At 52.5% G+C, this 21,145-nt stretch overlaps 1 protein-coding gene across 11 annotated transcripts; it reads right to left on the reverse strand.

Moving 5' to 3' along the window:
• Positions 1–108: 108 nt before the first annotated feature.
• PRPF40B (pre-mRNA processing factor 40 homolog B) lies at positions 109–20,498 on the reverse strand. 11 transcript variants are annotated; one of them, XM_010805019.4, is made up of 27 exons: positions 20,319–20,351; positions 14,076–14,156; positions 13,086–13,229; positions 12,722–12,787; positions 12,025–12,052; positions 11,774–11,799; positions 11,529–11,639; positions 11,117–11,237; positions 11,009–11,033; positions 10,580–10,780; positions 10,230–10,359; positions 10,082–10,146; positions 9,400–9,564; positions 9,191–9,299; positions 8,683–8,833; positions 7,842–7,975; positions 7,078–7,192; positions 6,839–6,930; positions 2,690–2,806; positions 2,357–2,494; positions 2,049–2,144; positions 1,710–1,796; positions 1,320–1,497; positions 1,157–1,207; positions 1,011–1,072; positions 747–890; positions 109–654 (listed from the first exon to the last, which is right to left on the reverse strand). In XM_010805019.4, the coding sequence occupies exons 1-27, from the start codon at positions 20,319–20,321 to the stop codon at positions 562–564; spliced, it is 2,733 nt and encodes a 910-aa protein (XP_010803321.3). In that variant the 5' UTR covers positions 20,322–20,351; the 3' UTR covers positions 109–561. The 11 variants fall into 11 exon arrangements, with proteins under 11 accessions (XP_010803321.3, XP_015326499.2, XP_024848217.1 ...); XM_015471013.3 differs by having other exon boundaries at positions 1,698–1,796; XM_024992449.2 differs by lacking the exon at positions 1,157–1,207 and having other exon boundaries at positions 11,165–11,237.
• Positions 20,499–21,145: the final 647 nt, after the last annotated feature.

Here is a 21,145-nt window from a genome sequence, read left to right on the forward strand (position 1 = left end):
AGGCCTCCCATGAGGCACCAGTGCCCCCTGCTGGCCATGCGTGTACCTGTCTGGTCCCCAGCCTGCCCCCAGTACCAAGCCCAAGGACAAGACAAAAGAGCCACTGGCCACGTTATAAATATTGTCATTTAAAAAACAAAACCAAAACAAAACACACATACGCTGGGCCCCAGGGGTGGTGGAGCCCCAGGGCCTGGGCAGGCGGGAGCAGGCCCTGATGCTAGCGGCTAAGGACCTGCCCCTGCCGCCCAGGCTGTGTCCACCAGCCTGCCACTTGTTCTGGGGGCCCCATCTCACATTTTATCTACTGGCACCACCCACATGGCATTCACCACCAATCGCTGGTCTGAGACTGAGGGCAAGGACTGCACTAGTTGTCCGGGAAGTTGAGGGGACCCTTGAACACCACAAGCACCTTGGGAGATGCCAGAAATGGTGGGTTGGGGTTGGGGATACTTGAGAAAAAGTGGACACAGACCCAACTAAAGAAGTCTGGGGCAGACAGCGAGGGTGAACTCAGCCACAGCCTCACGCAGACCCGAGGCACGGTGGCGTGTCAGGTCACTGGTGGTCGTCCAGCTGCTGCAAGAGCGTCCGCCGCCGTCTTTCCAGCTCACCCTCACTCAGCTCGCTTTCCGACGTGTCCCAGCCCGTCTGGTGGAGCAAAGGCACAGCTCACCCACGGCTTCCCCGAGGGCCTGGGCAGCGCGCTGACCGGGCGGGGGCCGGGGGCCTGCCTCTCTCACCTTCTCCTTCTTGACTCCAAAGGCTGGGGAGCGGTTAGGGAGCTCTGCCCGCCGGAGGTCCCTGTCCTTGTCCTGTTCCGGTTCTTTCTCATCACTCTCCTTGGCAGCTTTCTCCTCAGGGTCTGTCTCGCTCTCAGGACTATTCTGTAAGAGCCCAGAGCCCACCTCCTCAGTTCTGTGGAGGACGGCCCGGGAGGCGGGTGAAGACATGAAGATATCTCATAAAATAGCAGAGACTTGGACGCAAGTTCCTTCTCTACGCACCGACTTGTGTCTTCTCTTCTTAGTTTTCTTTTTTGGTTTCTTGGCTTTCCGAAGACCATGATCTGGAGATGGAAAAATTCCCACTAAGTCCCACGGGAAAAGGGAGGCCTCATCCTTTTTTCTGCTCATTCTTCACAGGCAGGGACCTGTCTGAGGAAGTCTCAGTCCAGTCCTCCTTCCTTCTCTCCGCTTCCTGCCTGGGCAGGGACGGGAAGTTCTTACTCTCTGACAGGTGCAGCCCTCCCCACCACCTCCACCCTCAGGGGTGGGGCTCCCCTAAGGCCTCCCCTCCAGCTCCCAACTACTTACCTGATCCAAGGAGAAGGCGAGAGGAGGGGGAACCCCGTCCTCCAAGGGCAGCACCCCCACTTTCAACAGAATCAAGTGAGGAAGAGGGCTCAGAGCCTGACTCCGAGGGGTTCCGTCGCCTCCGCTTGGGGGGCCGGAGAGAGGGTGGGGGCAGCTCCTCATCTCCTGACTCAGAGCCCTGGGTAGATGAGCAGATACAAGTCAGCACAGAGGGGCGCTGGGCTCCAGAAGCCCTCGAGTCTGGGAACCGGGGACAGGAAAATCCAAGACCAAAGGAATCTCCCAGTCTTCCTCCAGGGGAGGTGATATATGGGGAAAGCAAGAGAAGTGGTTCTTATTTCCCCCAGGTAGTCCAGCCTCACCCCACATCCTTCCTACCCGCCAACTCACTGAAGGTGAGTGGGAACGCTTGCGATGGTGCTTCTTGCCCTTTCTGCCGTGTTTCCGGCCTTTGCTGTGGAGGTGCTGGCATTCCGTCTGGTGGAGGCAGAAGGGAGGGTGAGGAAGGCACCAAGGTTAGCCCCAGGAAGGACCCTGTGTCCCAGAGGTTTTGCTGCCTCCTCTGAGGCTAGGGCCTTGGGTGGTTCCAGGGCACCGTGAGACCTCCCCTTCCTTAGTTGTCAAGGAAAGGAGAGCGTGGGGTTGAGAGGTTACTGAGGCTACTGTTAAGCTAGCTTCATGTGTTCACCAGTCTGGGGCAGATATAGAGGACCAGAAGCTCTGCCTCACCTCCAGTACCTGCAGGAACTCCCGAAAGAGCCGGATCCGCTCCGACTCCAGGGTGATCTGCTCAAAGGCTGAGTCGCACACAAAGCGCTCACGGACCTTGAACAGGAGAGCACTGCTGATCAGACCAGCCCCAGCACAACGTGGAGGCCGCCGTGAGCACAGGGCAGGGCTGGGGCAGAGGAAGGAAGGAAGGGCGCCGAAGCTGGCCCCGAGCTGTGCTACGACTGGGGTGGGCCCCCAGTGGTGGAGAAGCACTGCTGCCCTCAGGACTGAGGGGGTGGTGTTTGATGCCAGGCTGCAGTCCTGACCTCTTCCCAGGCCGTGCCCAGCTCCAGAGCAGGCACAGCCTGCCTCAGCATGCTTCGGAAGGCAGCTTCCCTGCGCCGCAGCCGCCGGGCCTCCTCCTTCTCCCGCTCTCTCTCGCGCGCCTCTGCTTTCTCCAGCAGCTGAGGGCGACAGGGCACAGGGTAGGGTCACTCAAGAGAGGGTGTGTGGGAAGTTGGGGTCTGAGCTCCTACTATCACTCCTGGACTGGGGGCAGAGTCACACTGGGGCAGTGCGTGAGAAGGAACGGAACCAGAGCAAGGGACGAGCTTGAGAACGGAGCCCTGGCTACAGCCCCACCCCGCGCGGCCCCTCACACTATTGAAAGTCAGCTTGATGTTGCCTGCATCCAGCGCAGCAGCCCTCTTGTCAAAGCTTATGACGTGGGCGAAGTCCTCGAAGGCTGTGTTCACCTCCACGCAGAAGCCCCGGTCCTGTGGGCACAGCAGCGCATGAAGCAGGGGGGCACCACAGGCCTGAACCTGAAGTTGGCTGCCTCCAGGGCAGGCACGGGTCAGACTACAGATGCTCAAGTAGCCCCCTCCCCCGGAAGGGATCCACAGGACGGGGATGCACTTCGGAGACCAAGTCATTCAAGTCCTCCCCCATCTGATAATTAAACCTCCCATACCAGCCCTTGGCTTAGCTGTCACAGGGAACTGGCAAGGCTGGATCACGGGTAGGTGTTCAAGGTACATGTTCTCCGTCTGATAGATGCCTGTGTTTCTGACAACGGATTCTTTGTCCCTTTGGCTTAAGCTTGAGCCATTGCTGGGTCATAAGTTCCCTGTATTCTTTCTTAGTCAACATCTACGGCTGTGTTTATGAGTGCTTACTATGTACCAGGTACCATGCTGAGTGCCTCACACACATTATCTCATTTAATCCTCACGTATCTGAACTAAAGCACAGGTCCTAATTTTATGTGGAAGAAGAAACCAAGGTTGAGAGAAACTAGAGTAACTGCCCAAGGTCTTCAAGGCTAACATATGGCTGGACAAGAATTCTACCCCAGGTCTTTCTAATGATGAAGTCCCTACTTTTAAGCACTACACCCACAATCATGAAAAATAAAGGCCATCAGCTGTACATCTCCCCAGCATTATTAAGGACACGTCACACTATAAAGCACCATGGACTAGGCGCTGTGCTTCTCACCTAAGCCTCACAACACGCCAGTGAGCAGGCTGTAGGAGAGTTGTCTCACTTGGCCCAAGACGACTCAGTGGAAAGTGGAGCCACTGAAGCGTGAGGTCTGAGGCAGAGGCCCAGGTTCCCTTCTACTACCTCTGCTCATCTGGAACCTGCTCTGGCCCCCTGCTGACGGCACAGGCATACTCTTCCTGCTGCTTCCAAGAGGGATTCCTCAGCCCATGCTCTCCAGCTCTTCTCAGACATACATCTCTCTCGCTTAGGGAACTGCAGACTTCGATCTCACCTCTTCATTGGTTCCTTCTGTCAAGTACGCACCTCACTTAACCTGGAATACCCTTTCCACCCTGCTCTCACCTTCCTCAAGCTAATAACCTCTGCTTCTGTCTCTCTGTTTCACAATCTTTAAATGTAGCACAAAGGAAAACATTTATTAAACCTACTAATGAGCAAGATACTACAAATGTTATCATTTAACTTCATGACCTTGCATTTATATTATCCTCATTTTACAGATAAGGAAACTGAGGCTCAGAGACACTATATAACTTGCAGAGGTCTCAACCAATAAACAGCCAGGAGTTATATAACTAAAGCCTGTGCTGCACTCATTTTACCCTCTTCATGGACGCTGTTCCCCTAGAGGTTGCTCATGTCCTAAGAACTCCAGGGACCCCTTCTGAGTCCTCAGTCTTCTAGCCTCTGTTCACTTCTGCAGTCCTTCCTTCTCCGGGGTCCCCGCTTGTCTCCGACCCCTTTTACCACCTCTCTTGTCTTATGTGCCTGTCCCACACTGTTCCTAGCAATCCCACCCCTCACCTCTCTCCTGACTTTCAGACCCATTCTAGACTGGATATTTCACAGACACTTCAAGTTCAGCAGATCCCAAGATAATTCATTTTCTGGGAGCCCCCACCCCATACTCCACTCCCCACTCCCATGGATGGGCCCAGATCTTCTGACTTTCAGCTTCTCCGAGTTCAGGACTCTGCATTACCCTATGGGATGTGGAGTGTCATCACAGTCCACAGTCTGCCTGGCGGGTAGATGGCCTCAGGGCCCTGGGTTCACCTCCCTTCCAGAGGCAGGAGCCCAAAAGGGGGCAACAGGAAGGGGAACTGACCAAAGACTGTCCTCAGGAGGTGTGGAGAGACAGGCCTCAGCAAGGATAGGGCTCCTACAGGCCTGTCAGCAGTACCAGCCACTGAGGGGTTAAAAGTTAAGTGTCCAATAAAATTTAACTCTTCCTGGATAAGATATTTCTACCTTATGCGATTATCATATTTAAAATATGGTATTTGCTCTATTCCTCCCTGCCCCTGGTTGCTTTATGAGAACAATTTCCCAAATGGAATTCCTGTTTTCTCCAGCCCTGTTCTTCCTGCTTAATCCTTACCATCAATCCACCCCTGCTATCTCCAACTCACTCCTTCCTTCCCTCAATTTCACACACACACACAAATGTGTCAGTTCTACTTCTGAGTGAGTCTAGCCTACTGGTTTGAAACCCTTTTTTTAAATCAGCAGATGCTTTTTTTTTTAAATAAAAATCTTAAGTAGAACCCTCATTCCATAAGAGAAACAAGCAGTTATACTTGAAAATAAAGGAAGGAGCAAAAATCCCTCCACCCCGCCCCCTCCGGCTTGTCCCAAGGCCCCCGTGAGCCAACCTCGGGATTTCAGAAGCAACTGGAGCACCCCAGCTGTGCTCACCGGCCATCCCCACCTAGACCACACAGCAGCTCCTGCCTGGTCTCTCTGCTCACCCCTCACACTTCAAACCCTGCCTCGAGAGTCCACGGCTGCCCAGACTTTTCTCCCAAGGGCCCCAACAGCAAGGGAGCAGTCTAGGGGTGAGTCAGAAGAGGATGACTCAAGCTCAGAACTGACCTGAATCACTTGCCACTATCACTTTCTGCGTCCTGAGGCCTCAAGTCCTGTCTCCCTACCACTCCATCCCTGCGCATACAAGTGCTCTGGCTGCGGGCAGGGCTCTACACCACCACTGGGGCTTTTCCAAGACATCATTCCCCGCCTCCCCATTACTTACAAGATAAAAATCCAATTTCCTTATTTTAGCATTCAAAGAATTTTATATGCAGGGCTCTCCTTCCCAACTGGGGTATAGAGAAATAGAGGAGGCCACAGGACAATACAATATATGTTACCTAATGGTAAGTAATTTTAAAATATTAACAGGTAAGTGTTACGGTATTAAAGTACAGCGCCTGCATGAATTTTAAGGCAAGACATGGGACTTAAAAGAAACGTGTGTGCAGTGAGACATTCCTAGCTTTATTCTGAGACCTTCTTCATCTCGGGTACCAAGTTACTCCTGCTGATAATCAGGTGAAGTTTGGGGGAATATTCCCCACTTTTCAGATGAGGAAACACGCTCAGAAAAATTAAGTAATCTGCTCAAAGTCGCAAAACTTCTAAGTGGTTAAGATGGACTTTCAACCCCACAGTCGGCCTTCACAGTCTTGTTCCTAACCACGGTGCACACTGCTCCCCGAAACTCATGAGAAGAGTCTTTATCTCCACAAAGAAATATGCTTCTCTTTGTTATCTTTTCCGAAACACAGGGCTCTCTCAGTCCATCACTCACTTTTTCCTCTTTGATAGACATGAATACTGAGGAACTCTCCAGCATGGAGATGGTAAATTGTAGGTGACTTTGCTCTCGTGTTACGGATGTGACAGGGAGGAGTTAGGACAGATAAGGAGGATATGCCCCTTCTAAAAAGCCTTAGTATCTCAGCTTTAGCCCACTGAATGCTTCTCAAAGCCAACCTAGCGCTGCTAGATAATGCAAATTTCCAAGAGATGCTGAAGATCCAGATTTTAATTGTAATCTCTTGATTTTAAAATGTTAGCAACAAATTCCAGGTTTTTCTAAAACACTGTACAGGCAGAAGGAGAATACTTGTGTGAAACTAGTTTATGACTAGTTGTGCTTCCTGCTCCTCTTTGCTCCTGCGGCACCCTACACCCCTGGCCTCCATCCTCCCCCACCTCCTCATTCTTAGAGGTGCAGTTTAAATGGCAATTCTTCTGATTCTCATCTCTGTAATAATAACCCTTGCCCCTCTGTAATGTCTATCTACTTGCCATGTCTCTCTTCCTATTAGACCCTGAGCTCCTTCTAGGCAGAAATTGTATCTTGTTCATTTCTGTATAAAGAAAGGATCACAATAGCTATCTCCTGAACTGAGTTGCAATGCTCCCACAAAACAGGATTTATCAGGGAGCCCTGTCCTGGGAGCAGCCCTGCATCCAGCCTGCATCCATCCACAGCCCCAGGCCTCCCTCACCTTAAGGATGTCCTTTATGATCTTCTTCTCATCATGGAATCGGGCCTTCAACTCTTCCACATAGAACTTGAACAAGTCCAGAGGGGTGGAGCCTGTGGGGGAGGGAGGGAGGGGGGCCTGGCGGCGGCAGCTTCCCAAGGCCTGAGGGTAGGGTTGAGGACAGGACCAAGGAGTGGGAGTGCAGAGAGACTGGCAGGGCAGGAAGCCAGGCCAGAGAAGGGAGAGCCCAGCTGCCTTACCCGGCTGGCCCAGCATGTTGGCAAAGCGGATATCAGTGCTGACCGCTGGGTACAGCTCCATCCAGGTGGACATGGAGTGCAGCTGCCCTGTCTCGTGCAGCTCATCCAGGAAGGTCTAAGCAGGGAAGAGGCCAGTTACAGGGAGGGTGAGAGAGGGAGGGAGGCAAAGTCAAAGCCTGGGCAGGGAGAGGAGAGACGGCAGGGAGAGGCAGGAACAACCAGACTGAGGAAATGCCGGCAAGGGAGGCAGAGATGAGGAGTTACAGATGGGGAGGCAGAGAGCAATGTGAACACAGACTGTAAAACAGAATGGGACAGACTCCACATGAGAATAGGCTGGACTGGGAGGCAAAGAAACAGCGCCTGCAGCATTACCTTCCCATGACTCCCACACTTCCCCATGTGTTATAGCCAACTAATCCCCTCCTCCACCACCACCAGTGCCACCTCCAAGACGGGGGATGAACTAACTGCCTGTCTGGCTCCCCAGTGAAGGGAAATAAACCTGGCCAAGCTGCTGAGCCTTGCTTTTAGGGCGCCATCTGCTGGCAGTTTCCGGGTGGCACGCACACCTAGTCTAGAGGAGCTGGCCCAGAGTTGAGGGGACACAGCAGGAGCAAAACTGCAGGCACAGACAGCCCTCATGGAGCGAGGACAGGCTGGGCACAGGGAGAACAGTGGGCCTGGCCGAGAGGAGGCAGCGTGTGGGTGAAGAGACTGTCCGGGGCAGAGCTGAGTTCCGATTCAGAGAGCAGCAAAGATACCTGGAAGGCTTCCCGGTTCTTGCGCTGCTGGCGCCGCTCCCGAAGTCGGGCTCGCTCTCGCTCCTCCTCCTCCTCCCTCTCCAAAGCTCGGATGTGCTCCTCAAAGCAGATCAGCGCATCTTCCTTGTCCATGTCTAACCACAGAGAGGAGGCTCAGCAGGCACCGCACCAGGGGAACACCCTCTCAGTCCCAGCACCCCCAGAGTTTCCAAGATGCTACTCCTGCAGGTGTTGGGGACATCCAGGGTGGTGGGGAGAGGGGAGCAGGGGCTCCTGGGAGAGGCTATTGGAATGATGGTTCATGAAAAGGGTTCAGTGATTATATGAAGTGTTAAATAGAAGCATTCAGATCTTATGAATTTGGTTACTAGAAGTCACTATATGAAATCAGTTTTCTCAGAATCTAAGGTTTTACTTTTTATTGGACTGGGAATCAACCAGGCTTTGATATAACTTCAGAAGGTGAATATCAGAAGATACTGCAAATGATGACAGGCCAACAGCAGCTGATTGCCACATGTGTGACCATTTACAGCCCACCATACCAAGATGATTTAAAACCATATTCACATGAGCTATAAAAGTCATCTTCAAATATTATTCCTATCCCAGTGCTGTTCCCCCAAGAACACATAATATCCAGGTTAACTATAGACCCTAGAGGGAGAGGTGACCTGAAGCATCCTCCTGTGATCTCAAGTCCAGAGAGGTTCTGGACTACATGCAAGGGACTCCTAGATGTCCAAGGGGATAGGAGGTGCAGGGGGAGTAGTGTGAGGCAGGTGCTGGGGGTCAGGAAAGAAAAAGGAAGGGAGAGAAGGGAGTGGAGACCCAGGCTTACTCTGCAGCTGATGGTCCTGAGCAAAGCTGGGGTTATCCATGAGGTACTGCTGGGCCTGGGACCATGTTGTTTGGAAGTTGACACTACTCATCCCATCTAGGATGCTCTTCAGGGCCTGGATGTTGCGGCGCCGCAGCTGCTTGGCCTGTTCCTAGGGAGCCATGGGGTTAGGGTGAGGCAGGGCAGGGCAGAGCTACACAAGTGGGCCTGGGCAGAGAACCTAGGTAAAGGCAGGTGGCTTGGGAACTCTGGGATGGCCAGACTCAAGGCCTTTCTGACTCCAGAAAGGGGAAGGAGCACAGGTTACAGACCACACCCTCAGAGACCTTCCTGTCCTCCCAGACCAAGTTGTAGGCCCAAAGCATGAACTGGGGATGTGCCATACCAGCTTCTGAGTAAGAAGCTGGGACCCTGGGGCAGCAAGTGAATGGGCGGGTCCACAAGGAAGCCAAGACATGGAAGGCCTTAATGAGACTGGGGCTGATGGATCCAGCCCAGTAGCTGTTACCTTCTCTTTCTTGGCCAGGAAGAAGAGGACATCATCATAAACCTCTTTTCGATCCCTCTCAGGGACCACAGCCCAGACCTCCAGCTCCCCAAAGGTCTGTTCTGCCCGCCTGTGGAGCATATGGGCTGTGAGAAGGCAGGCAGAGAACAGAGCCTGGGCCCATGGGGGTCTCAGGGTTCCCAGGCCCCAACCCAGCCTGGCCCCCTGACCGGTAGCGGGTAGTGGAGGTCATGCGTTCATGCTGCTCCAGGAAATGCTGCAAGGTCTGCTTGGCCTCCTTGGCTCTTAGCCGGGCCTCTTCCTTCTCCTCCTTCTCCCGCTGCGCTTTGTAGGCATTGAATGCCTGCTTTTTCTCACTCAGTTTGGGCAAGGCACTAGGGTGGACAGGGTGGGAGTTTGGTGGGGACAGACGAGTCAGCCTGAACCACAACGCACAGCCCACAAAGTAGGGTCATGGCACACTGGGGATGGGTCTCACAGAACTGACTGAATGTCCACGCATGGGCACAGCGGGCTGCAGTGGCCCCAAGGGCACAGGGAAGCAAGATAGGTTGGTCTCTGGCATATGGGGAGGGGTGACAATGAGGGAACAAGACAGGCCTCTTAAGACACTATTAATACTGAGCCCTTTTGCTATGGGTTCTCAAGTTGCAGTCAGGCCTCTGCCCTATCCAACCCCTTTCCCCAATTAATTCAATTCAAATCAATTCAATTCAACAAGCATTTATTGAATGATCCCCTTCCCCTCCTCCTGGAGGCTCTTCAGCTTCTCTTCCCCAGCACGCTCACCCAGCTATCACTCTCCTCACTCTGACCCCGTCAGGGTTTCTTAGGAAATCCGTGGATCAGCCACCCTCATGAACAATGTCTGGAGGGCCTGCCCAGGCCTACCTGTAACGGGGGTCAGTGACCACCATCTTCATGGCCTGTTCCCACGAAGCATTGGAGGGGACAGCCTGGAATGGAGCAGGCGGGGATCATGGGCTCTGCCCACCTCCAGCCCCCTCCAGGGCTACCCTGGGAGCCCCACCCTCAGCACCTTGTCCCTCAGCAGCTCCTTGAAGGCCTGCTTTGCCTTCTCCCGGTTGCTCCAACTGAGGCCAGACCTCTCCGGCTCCGGTTTTGATTCTTCTTCCTCTTGCTGCGGTGGCTGATGCTGTCCAGCAGAACTGGGGTACAAAGGGAAGTCAGCCACAGTGTCCCCAAGTCCATATAGTTTTCAGTGCCCTGTGTGATCAGGACACCCCTTTGTTCCCCAGGGAAGCCCTTTTCTGCTCATTAGAAGCCATGCCCAGATCTTCACCCCTTTCCCGAGAAACCTGGCAGAGGTCAAGGGTTGAACCCAGGTGGGAGCCTGAGGTCTAGAATGCCATGGGAGGCAGCCCTCACCTGCTGGGGCCCTCCTCTGGCTGCTGCAGGAACCCCTGTTCCAGGGGCTGGGCAGCCTCTGACACAGCGCAATCTTCACTCCCACCTGGCTCAGGTTCTAGGAGGCCTGTGGGCAGCAGGGTGGGGCCTGGCGGCACAGGTGGGGGATCGGGCTGAGGCTGAGGAGGCTGTGGCTGTAGTGCCTGTGGCTGCTGCTGTTTCCTGCAGGTGGGTCGGAAGGGCAGTGTCCAGTAGTGCAAAGACAGGTGTGGTCAGGGGCTGACTGGTCTCTATCCTGTGAAGGACTAGCGCCAGAGCAGACCACTCCACAAGGAGATGAGAGCTGGCTCTTCCTCTCACAGAGCACGGATCGTGGAGAGAGGCCACTCCCACCCCTCAGGAGGCCCCACGTATGGGTGGACGGGCAGGCAAGACAAGCAAGTCACTTACCCTGCAGCCTCTTGTTTGACTAGAGCTGCAACAGGAAAGGATAACGTGGTTAGAGGGTAGCACAGAGTCACGCCCCCGAGCCTCTGCTTGGGCCCACCCCCTCCTCACCCTCCAGGTCATCCAGGTCCTTGGGCCGGGTCCAGCGGGACTCCTTACTCTGATTGTTGTAGTAGTAAGGTTTGCCTGTGTCCGACTTGTACTCTTTCCAGGGACACTGGGACAGCAGGAGCTGTAAGAGGATGGGCCAGGAAACATCAGTGGGTTGGGCATACCCGCCAGCCACAGTTGGGGGAGCTAAGTGAGGGGACCCAGTGAGGGGGTATACAGAAGTGTTTAGGTACCACCTGGCCTGGCTCAAGATGAGGGAAGGTGGACTTCTTGAGATCCTAGGAAGGTTGGGGAACGGTCAGGGATCTTAGGATTAGAGGAACCATGAGTATGGTTAGAGACTCAAGGGAGGCCAAGGACTTGGAAGGGTCAGGGCAGCTGAAAAAAAGAGCCAGAAAGCCCCATTCAGGACCTCTGCCTTGGACTTGAGCACGCTGGGCTTCTCCCACACGGACTGCTTGTCGTCAGCGTTGTAGTAGTAGATGCGCCCGTCAGGGGCTACATGCTCGCTCCACAGGGCCCTCTAGGGGAGGGGAGGGTGCACAGAACAGTGGTCACAGCTCCTTTCCCAAAGCTTCTCCTCCTCATCCCCAAAATTTAACCATTAGCACCTCTTTTAGCCTCCTACCCAGAGACCCCTGAGTGGAAAGAACTTACCGGAGGGCCTGTCCCAGCCACAGCAGCTAGAAAAGAAGCCAAAGGAAACCTATTAAGTCCTTGTTCCAACAATTATCTGATCCCCATCTATTCCTCCCTTACACTCCATCCCCAGTAAATCTCCCCTGGTCCCATCACATCCCAGGATCCCTGGCACCCCAACAGGCATGATCCAGGGTAGGCCCTAGTCCATGGTCCCTCTCCCCGCCCAACCTCCGAGCCTGGGGGGAGCAGACCCCCAGAAGACTCACAGCTGGCGGTGTCCGCACCCGGAGCCGTCTGCCGAAGAAAGAGGAGGGGGAAGGGTTGGGGCCAAGCCCAGTGGCCCCCAAGACCCAGGCCATGGGGGATGAAGAAGCAGGCCAGGCCAGGATCCATGTGTCCTGCTCCCAGGGATCTCTGCTCCCTAACAAGCTTCCCCCGCCCTCTGGGACCATGGCTCTAGGACCCCAGGAGGAAACTGCACGGCAGCTCCTTTTTTCAAGAGAGTATTCTGTTGAGTGAGACTCCATGGCCCACCTCTTCCACAGAAAGTACCAACTGCCACATCCTACCCAACTCTACTACGCTGAACAGCAGCACAAGAAGGTTTAGTGAGATCTCCAGGTACTGCCGCTTCCTCCAGAGACAAAGAAGATGCGAAGAGGAAATTGTATTCACGTGTCCACAGTGCTAACTCTGTGAGAGTGATCAGTGTCTGGAGTGAAGGTGTTCCTTAAGGGAACTGGGCATAGCAGGGGGATAATGAGAGGATGTATGTGCCTTTTGGGACGAGTGAGAAGCTAGAAGAGCTGAGTTTGTGGCTGGAAGGACTCAGTGTGGGGAGTGCAGCGGGGCCATGGGTGGATGTGATGAGAAGAGGGAGAGAACGGAGGCCGCGTCCCTGTACGCCAAGTCAGACCCGGTGGGCTGCAGCGCAGAGCCCACTTCCTGCCCCCCAGTGCTTACCGCTGCGGTGACAGGCACTGCTGGCATCAGCATTCCTGGCATCATGGGAGGTACCATTCCTGGTATCTGTGGATACAAAGGAGACAGAAACCAGCTACTAAGGTGAAGGCAAGCACAGGCCACACAGAGTCCTGAGAGATGCTGACGGGGCCATGACCCTCACAAGGGTACACACTGGGCTCTGGGCGCTCAGCTGAGCCTCAGAGTGGCCTCTAGCCACTCAGCAGGCAAATTCACGTGGGCCTGGCCCCACCTTCCCTCCCTTCCTCCCCAGACTCTCAAGTTCAGTTCAGATATCCACCTTCATCTCTACCTGCAACTGAGATGACAGGGTTTTCTGAGGCCCTGGAGCAGGGGAGATTACCTGTGTGAGTGGTGGTGGTGCCCCCATCGGTGGGAGCATTGGGGGCATGATGCCAGGTGGCATGGGGGGGATGGCTGGTGGTCTCTGACTCATGGGAGGGAGCCCCATTGGAGGAAAAGGTGGGGGGATTCCTGGAGGAGGCATCTGCAAACGAGGAAAGGAAGAGAGCCTGAGCAGAGGAGACACTGCTCTGCCCCTGTCAGGAAACAGCCACTCATCTCCCACCCAACCCTTCACACTGGCTCTGAGACAGTCCAAAGTTTCAGTTTGAAAGGCATCAAACTGCCTCCCTCCTCACCACTGAGACTGACAACAGGGGTCCTCTGGGTCTAAGAGGCAAGCAAACGGCTTCTTGAGAGGCAGGGGAGAGGGGAAAGAGAAATGGAACTGCCACCAGACTGCGATTGGAAGGCTCCACCACTTAAGCAACTCTCTCCAGAGAGGCCTTTCAGATGCAGGGCCAGAGGCAGGTGTCCAGTCCCCAATCTCCCAGTCCTCTGCCTCCTATCCCTTTTTTCCCAACTGATGACCACCAGTTGCTATTCCAGCCTGACTTCATGGCGTATTTAAAAAATATAGACAAGGGGAGTTTCCTGGCAGTCCAGTGGTTAGGACTCCAAGCTTTCACTGCCAAGGGCGTGGGTTCAGTCCCTGGTTGGGGAACTGAGATCCCACAAGCCATGTTGGGGGAGGAACAAAAAAGAATACAGACAAGGAGCAGTGAAAGAGAAAGAGAGCCCCACCCTGCCCTCACACTTAAGAGGGTCTTTTCCCATTCACTTCTTCCCCCAGCCCCCGTGTGTCCCAAGGACAAAAAGACAAAGGGAGAACTGTCAACGTTATGGACCCAAGCAAAACCATCCCTCAACCAAGGGCAACAGGAAGGGGGCATTACACAAAAACTGTGCTGGCGATGCAGCAGTGCTGGGGGCTAGGAAGTTGGGGATGCAGGCTGGAAAAGCCAAGCCCAGGGAAAGACATAAAACTTACGAAGGGTGGTGGCATCATGGGGGGCCCCGGTGGGAAGGGGGCAGGCGCTGCTGGGGGCCGGGGACCAGAATCGGGAACCGACTGTTGAGGGAGAGAAAAGTCATAGAACCCCGGATGGGCAGAGATGGGCTTTTGTAGAAGAGAAGCAGAGGGGTGAGGATGAAAAAGGAGCACAAAGTTCAAAGGAAGAGTCTCAAAGCCCAGTTTCCTACCCATTCCCACTCTGAGCCCTCGATAGATCTGTTCTTTTGCCAGTCCAGAGTCAGCTGGCTGAGCCCCATTAAAGTCATCTGTAGTTTGGAAGTTTCCATTTTGCCCAAGCCATGAAAAGATGGAGGAGGTTCTACTACAGGGACAGATCAACTCTTTCCAAGGCTTTTCATCCACCCTCCCGCCTGTGGGCAAGGCTGCGCTTCCCTCCAGTCAGTCAGAGGTCTCTCATTCCCATTCAGGAAGGAAGTGGCCTCTTTTCCTGTTCACCTTCCTGAATTCACCCAGTACAGAGACTCAACCCAAAGCCCTCTAAACACAATTAGTCCTTCCTAAGTACTACCACCAGCCTCCTCCCCTAACTGGCCTCATCTTTAGTCACTCACTGTCCTTGACAGCTCCATTCCCATCCCCTCCTCTTTAGCTCTGCATCCCAGCCCCCATCAAGACAGCAGCCTGTGCCTCTTCTAGGTTCATCCCAGTGGAGGAGGCTTGGAACAGCCTAGGTCTCCCTGTCCCACACCCAATGGCTAGCCACATCTCATCCTTTAGTTCTCAGCTTAAATATCACTTGCTCTAAGAAGCCTTCCTGACTCTATTTAAAGCACGTCCAATTTGTTCTGATCCTCTTTTTAGTTCCCTCACGTATACAATTGTGTAATTATTATGTTAGACTGGATATGTGCTTCCCCTTACACATATTCCATGGGGGCAGAGATCATATCTGAGTTGTTGAAAGCTGAATTCCTGGTACCTGCCACAGCATCTGGCACATAATAGGTACTCAACATATATAAAGTGAATGAATAAACAAATGAAGGAACAAATCCTATTTATATAGAATCTTATGGCTCTAAAAATTCATCCTATAGATATAGCCCTACATGTGTGTACGAGATTTTCAGAGCAGCATTATTTATAAAACCAGAAGACTGTAATCAGCCTAAATATCTGTAAGGAACTATAAAATTTTACACAAACATAAGATGAACTACTATGCAGTCATAAAAAGAATGAAGAGGCTCACTGTCTCGATTATAATCTGGAAGATACATAAACAAGTGGGAAAAAAAGCAAAGTGCAGCAAAGTTTTATTACTTGCATAAAAATCAGAAACAAAAGATGACACAAGAAATGAGAATGAGGACACTGGTAGAAAGAACTCTATCTGCCCTCTGTAACTTTGAATATAGCTAGATTCACCCATTCAAAAACAGTTTTTAAGTAACCTGGGGCACTTAAATGCAGCTAAAAGGCTCTGTCCTTCCTCCTTGCTTGGAAGGTGCTGGAGTATGGTGGTGAGGAGGAGATCCAGGTAAAGGTGGGAGCTGGCTCACTGCCACCCAATTTCCCGACTTTCCCAATTATCCCTATGTTGGGAAGACTCAGTATTTAACAATGCTTCTACTCTCTACTTCAGCAACACCTGTCCTTCCTTCCCTCTGCTTATCTTGTCCTAAGAGAGGGGGTAAGTCAAACTACTCCGACTTAAATTACCTTTTCTTGAGGTTCAGCTACTCTAAGCCCTGAATTCAGACCTGCTCCGCCCCCTGAAACCTCCTTTTGCACTAGAAGTCAGAAACAAATCAACTCAGGATGAAATCCAGCTCTCTGTGCCACACTTTCCCACCCAACCTGCCTCAGGGTCCCAGCCTCCCAGAGGCTACATAACCATCTCTGGGTCCTACCAGGCTCTACGATTACCCATCTCAGAGACTATGCCACCATCCACACAGTTGTCCAAGATAGAAATTTGTGAGCCACTCACCACACCTCCCTCTTTCTTGTGAATACATCAATGAGTCCAGTTAATTTTACTTCCTAAAGATTTCCCGAATCCATCTATTTCTGTTTCCTTTTCCAACCCTACAACTTAAAAAAAAAAATCTGACCTACTTCAGTGGCCTCCTGACTGGTCTCCCCACATCCACTCCAACCGCAGGCTACATTACTCCTCTGCTTAAAACTCTTTAATTGCTTCCCACTGTCCCCAAACCCACTTCCAGGGCCTGGGAGGCTGTGGCAGGTTTGCTTCCCAGCTGCCTTATCTTCCTCACCCATGTTGAGCTCCTTCTTGCAGTCCTCCCAACTAAGACACCCACCTCTGCCTGGGGCGATGCTCCCTCCAACTCCACACACCCCGCCTCCATAACCTTTAGATCTGGTCATCATCATTTCTTCAGGAAAGGCTTTCTCCAACCCAGCGGACTAGTCAGAGCCCTCTTTTACACTCTCATACACCATGTACCTTCCCCTTCAGCAATTAGTCACTGGAATTTTAGTTATTTGTACAACTGATACAAATTGTATCAGTTTGTATCTGATTGTATTATTATGTGGCACTAATAAAAAACAAATGCTGCCCAAATTACAATACTCCACTGATTTTGGGCTTCCCTGGTGGCTCAGACAGTAAAGAATCTGGCCTGTAATGCGGGAGACCCAGGTTTGATCCCTGGGTTGCAAAGGGCCCTGGAGAAGGGCATGGCAATCCACTCCAGTATTCTTGCCTGGAGAATCCCATGGACAGAGGAGCTTGGTAGGCTACTGTCCACAGGGTCGCAGAGTTGGGCATGACTGAGCAACTTTCACCACTGATCTTAAGACACATCTTGACTTCAGAAATGTTAAGATGTGAGTCTCAGAATCAATGAAATATGTGATACCTCCAGTTTCCAGCCTAGGCTAGAAATTTTAAGGGGCAAGGACTTTGTTTTTGCTCATCCCAGAACCCTTTGCCCATTGTAATTTCACCACCACCACCACTGGCTCACAGTACATGCTATTATTTCTTAACTTAATGACTGAATGGTCTTGGCAGGTTCACAAAACAAAGCCATCAGTAAGGTCTAGCAGTTATTTAGGGAACACTGAATGTCAGAGCTGGAGGAGACTCTGGCAACTACCCTAGGCATTTTTTCTCAGATGAAAAAGGGGGGAATAATGGGTCCCAGGACGGGATTCAATCTGCCCTCCAGGCCTACTCCCTTAAAAACACAATCCTTACAAGAAGGAGCTCTGTTTTTTTTCACTCTAGCATATTCTCTGTGACCCACGTGGTTAAACCAGGAAGTCCAACATTTTCTTGCTAGGAGACCAGTGGTGGCTCCCCGTTGCCCACCCTACAGAATCTTTCATCGGACATTCAAAGCCTTTAAACAAGACCCATCCCACATTCTTCTGGCTCACCCTGATTCATGGCTTCCCTCCTCCTCTTTGCACAGAAAGTATTAGATTACTCCATGTGTTTCTTTTATTCTGCTTTGTCTCTTATTTTGTTCAAGATGATCCGATATTCACCTCCTTTTGGGCCTTTATGATTATCCTCCACACATACACCCTCCTACCTCAGTCTCCTCGGGATAAATACTGAACTACTTTGCACAGAGTCACATGCTACTCTATGGATGTCTGCTGGGTGTTCCACATGGGACTGCATGTCTTGCTACTCAGGTCGGGGTTTCCCCACGTTTAGGGATTGAGTTTTCTCCTTTTAAGTCTCTTCTGAATGTCAAGTCAGGGCCCTGTATACAAAGTGTTGTGACAAAATGCAGACTCATCCCTAACCTTATTTTTGCATACTGGAATATCCTAAAACAGACAAATGTGTGTGTATGTGCCCAGGTACATCTGTATAAACTCTTTGGGTAAAAGCTGACTGTGATGGAGAGAGAGGCAGTTTGGCAGAGGTCTGTGTGTCTGGGGAAAGTGAACTAGAATCAAATACTAGCATGGGAAAACCTAAACAATTAAAAAAAACTAACTCTATATGACCATCTTTAACGGGACGGAGACTCCTGGCCAGGATCCAGACACTAGCCTGTTTTGGACAGTTTCCACAGAGGAGAGAGCAACGGTATGAACATAAATTACTGTGAAAAATTCAAAGCCCTCCTTTCCTTGAGTCTCCCCTGTGCAACCTGCATATTTTCTTTCCTGAAACACCCCTGCCCCTATCTCACTTGATGCAGTGCCTATATAACTTTGAGTCTTATTACACTTCTGGGTGAGACTCTGAAGAAGAAATTTGTGTGAGAAAACGATATAGGAAAGGGGGCTGAAAGAGAAACAGATCATGTGTCTTCCCTGGAACAAAAACACATTTGTGGGTGGGGACAGACAATGAAGAGATAATCAATCATCTGATCATCATGTGTTCACCTGGGCCAGCTGAAGCATTCCTCCCCACCCCCATACAATCAATTCTTCTCAGTGTTCACTCGTGGGGGACATCTCAGAACTGAAGATTTAGAAAAAAAGAACAAAAGGAGAAAAGGAGAAGACTGGAGAGACACAGAATGGAAGGAGGAGGAAAAAAAACCAACACCTAATTGCTAATATTTACTGAGTGCTTATTATGAGCCAGATACCATGACAAAGAGTCATTTAATCCTTGCAACTACCTTAGAGGTTATCATCCCTATTTTACAGATAAAGAAACTGAGGTTCAGAGAGATCAAGTAACTTGACCACGGTTCCAAAAGATTAAATGGCAGGGGCAAGTCTGGAATCCAAGCAGTCTGACCCCAAAGAAGACTAAGCTTTCAACTACTCCACAAAGCAAGGATGATGGTACCACAGGCATTTCTCACATTCAAATTCATTCCCCTGTTTTCTTTTTACCCCAATTCTCAAACAATCCTGAAATCCTCAGCCAGCCAGGTGATCCCAAGGCTGGCCTGCTCTGCCTCACTTCCTAAAGGGATCTATGCTGGAAAATGAAGGCTGGGGAGGCACACCTTTCCGAAAGAGGGAGCAATCATCAAAAAGAAAGATATTAGGGAGGCTGAGAGACCAGCTGATTCCCCTGTGGTCTACATCCACCAGCTGCCCTTCTTTAGCTGCCCCAAACAGCACCAGCCACACCCTCCCTGTTTTCGAGGCCATCCTAGTCCCCACTCCCCTGTACCAGCCTTATTATTCTTTCTGCTTCCCCAAAATATTAGAAAATATTTTCCACTGCTTCTAATCCTGCCATCACCTCACACTCTCCTGATGAACAGAATGTTACTTCTGGTCTTCATCCTTCTTGGGTTCAGTTTCAACCTCTTTGTCTTATTTACAGTCTTCCCATCACTCCAACAGGATTCCAGAGGCGCTGGCTAGCCTGCCCCAGCCTTGCTTTGTGCCTACCCTCCCCTCATGTCCCTGGGGACTTTCTGCAGCCCCAGCTGAAGACCTAGCCTCCATCTTCATCCTTCTTTCCTTTGCTTCCCCAAGTCCTAGAACCCATTCTCCTGAACTCTCTCCTCAAGCACCTCCCCATTTTAAGAGCAGAAAGAGATCTGGGATATCCTTCTTATGCATCTTCCTTTTTTTTTTTTTTTTAATCGATGGGAAATCTTAGGCCCAAAGAAAGGTAGTGAGTGACTTGCCCAAGGTCACACAGAGTTGTTACAGACTGTCTTGGCGGCAGAGCCAGGGTTGGGACAAAGGGGCTTCTGCTCTCCCCGTTTCTTGGACTACCCAGCACTGGGTGGGGGCCAGAAACGTCTCCTTCCTCAGGAGACAATACCCCCCTCCTCACATCAGTAGACTATGCGGGGAAACGAAGGACGGAGTCTCAAGAGGTCTTAGAGGGTATCCACGGCTTCCAAAGGGAGCAAGTAGTGAGTCTGAGAAAGGGGCCTGTCGCACGCCAAACATCCCAGGAGGGGAAACTGTGCACCCCCCCTTTCCCCTAGACCCATGGTTCCCACGTCTCTCGCCCTTCTGTTCTTTCCCGACCTTTCTCCACAAACGCTCCCTTCACTTCATCCTTTCCCCTTCCTCACCCAGTCCCGCAACTCCAGTTCTCCTCAACACCCCCACCCCCCCGCCATCCTCCATCATGGCCTCCCCCGCCCCTTCCCCCCCAAATCCCCGCCCCCTCCCCCTTCCTGGGCTCCTCTACCTAACCTCTCGTTCCCCTCGCTCTGCCCCGGGGTCCCGGGTACCCCTGGCGGCCTCCCTGCCCCCCTGGCCCCGGGCCCGGGCCGCCGGGGGCGCTGTGGGACCGCCCCGGGCCCCGCCACCCCCGCGCGGGGACGTTACCATGCCAGAGCCTCGGAGCAGCTGGGCCGGCTCGGCCCACCCGCCAGTAAAAGCCGCTCTGATTGGCTGACCGCAGCCGGGAAGGCGGGGCCAGTGGGGGGTCGCACCCCTTGGTGGCCGGGGCTCCGGTAGCTCCCACCGACCAGCCGGGTCCTCCACCGGCCCGGAGAGCCCGGGTCCGGCCCCGCCCCCGGCGCGGAGAGCCAGGCCCCGCCCCCGCGCCGCCGGGTCCGGGGTCCGCCCACTAGGGGCGGGGCACGCCTGCTCCGGGCTCTGACTGCACGAGGGCCGACGCAGGCCTGCAGCTCGCGGCCTGAACGTGGAGCTTGACCTCTGAGCGCCCACCCGCTACTCCCCTGCTTTCCCGCCCTGCCTGCAGGCCTCCGACCTCCGCCCTCCGCTTCTTGGCCTTCGTGCTGGGCTGCCCAAGCGCATGGAGCGGCTCGTGCGCTTGCTCTGAGGACCAGAGGCGGGACCCAAGTATTCATTCCGAATATAGGGGTATCTTTGCACTTCGCAAAGCGTTTTTTGTTCAATGCATAGTTATTTTTAGCACTTTAATTCACTCATTCAACAGCTATTTATTTTGAACACCTGTTAATGTGCCAGGAAGTGTGCAGACACTGGGCAAATAGCAGTAGAAAAAGTAAAAGTGAACAGATCTCCGTAAATCCCTGCCCTCGTGCGTTGTACACGTGTTTCTCACGTGACTCCAGTGTTGCTTCATTTGAGACTGGCTCCCACCAAGTGGTGAAATAGTGAGGTGAGGAGCCCAATTCATTTTAGGAATAAAGATGTGAGATAGATATTATGTTGCACAGATAAAG

This window comes from Bos taurus, chromosome 5 (assembly GCF_002263795.3).
Source record: "Bos taurus isolate L1 Dominette 01449 registration number 42190680 breed Hereford chromosome 5, ARS-UCD2.0, whole genome shotgun sequence".
NCBI lineage: Eukaryota > Metazoa > Chordata > Mammalia > Artiodactyla > Bovidae > Bos > Bos taurus.

What these genes read in the sequence shown, in the direction of transcription:
- PRPF40B (XM_024992445.2), bottom strand. Translation starts at nt 20,321, where the DNA reads ATGGTAACGTCCCCGCGCGGGGGTGGCGGGGCCCGGGGCGGTCCCACA. An exon ending in CAGTGCCTGTCACCGCAGCG is followed by an intron (nt 12,053 to 12,721) that starts GTAAGCACTGGG and finishes TTTCTTCGGCAG; the next exon opens with ACGGCTCCGGGTGCGGACAC. An exon ending in GGGTGCGGACACCGCCAGCT is followed by an intron (nt 11,800 to 12,024) that starts GTGAGTCTTCTG and finishes CTTCTTTTCTAG; the next exon opens with CTGCTGTGGCTGGGACAGGC.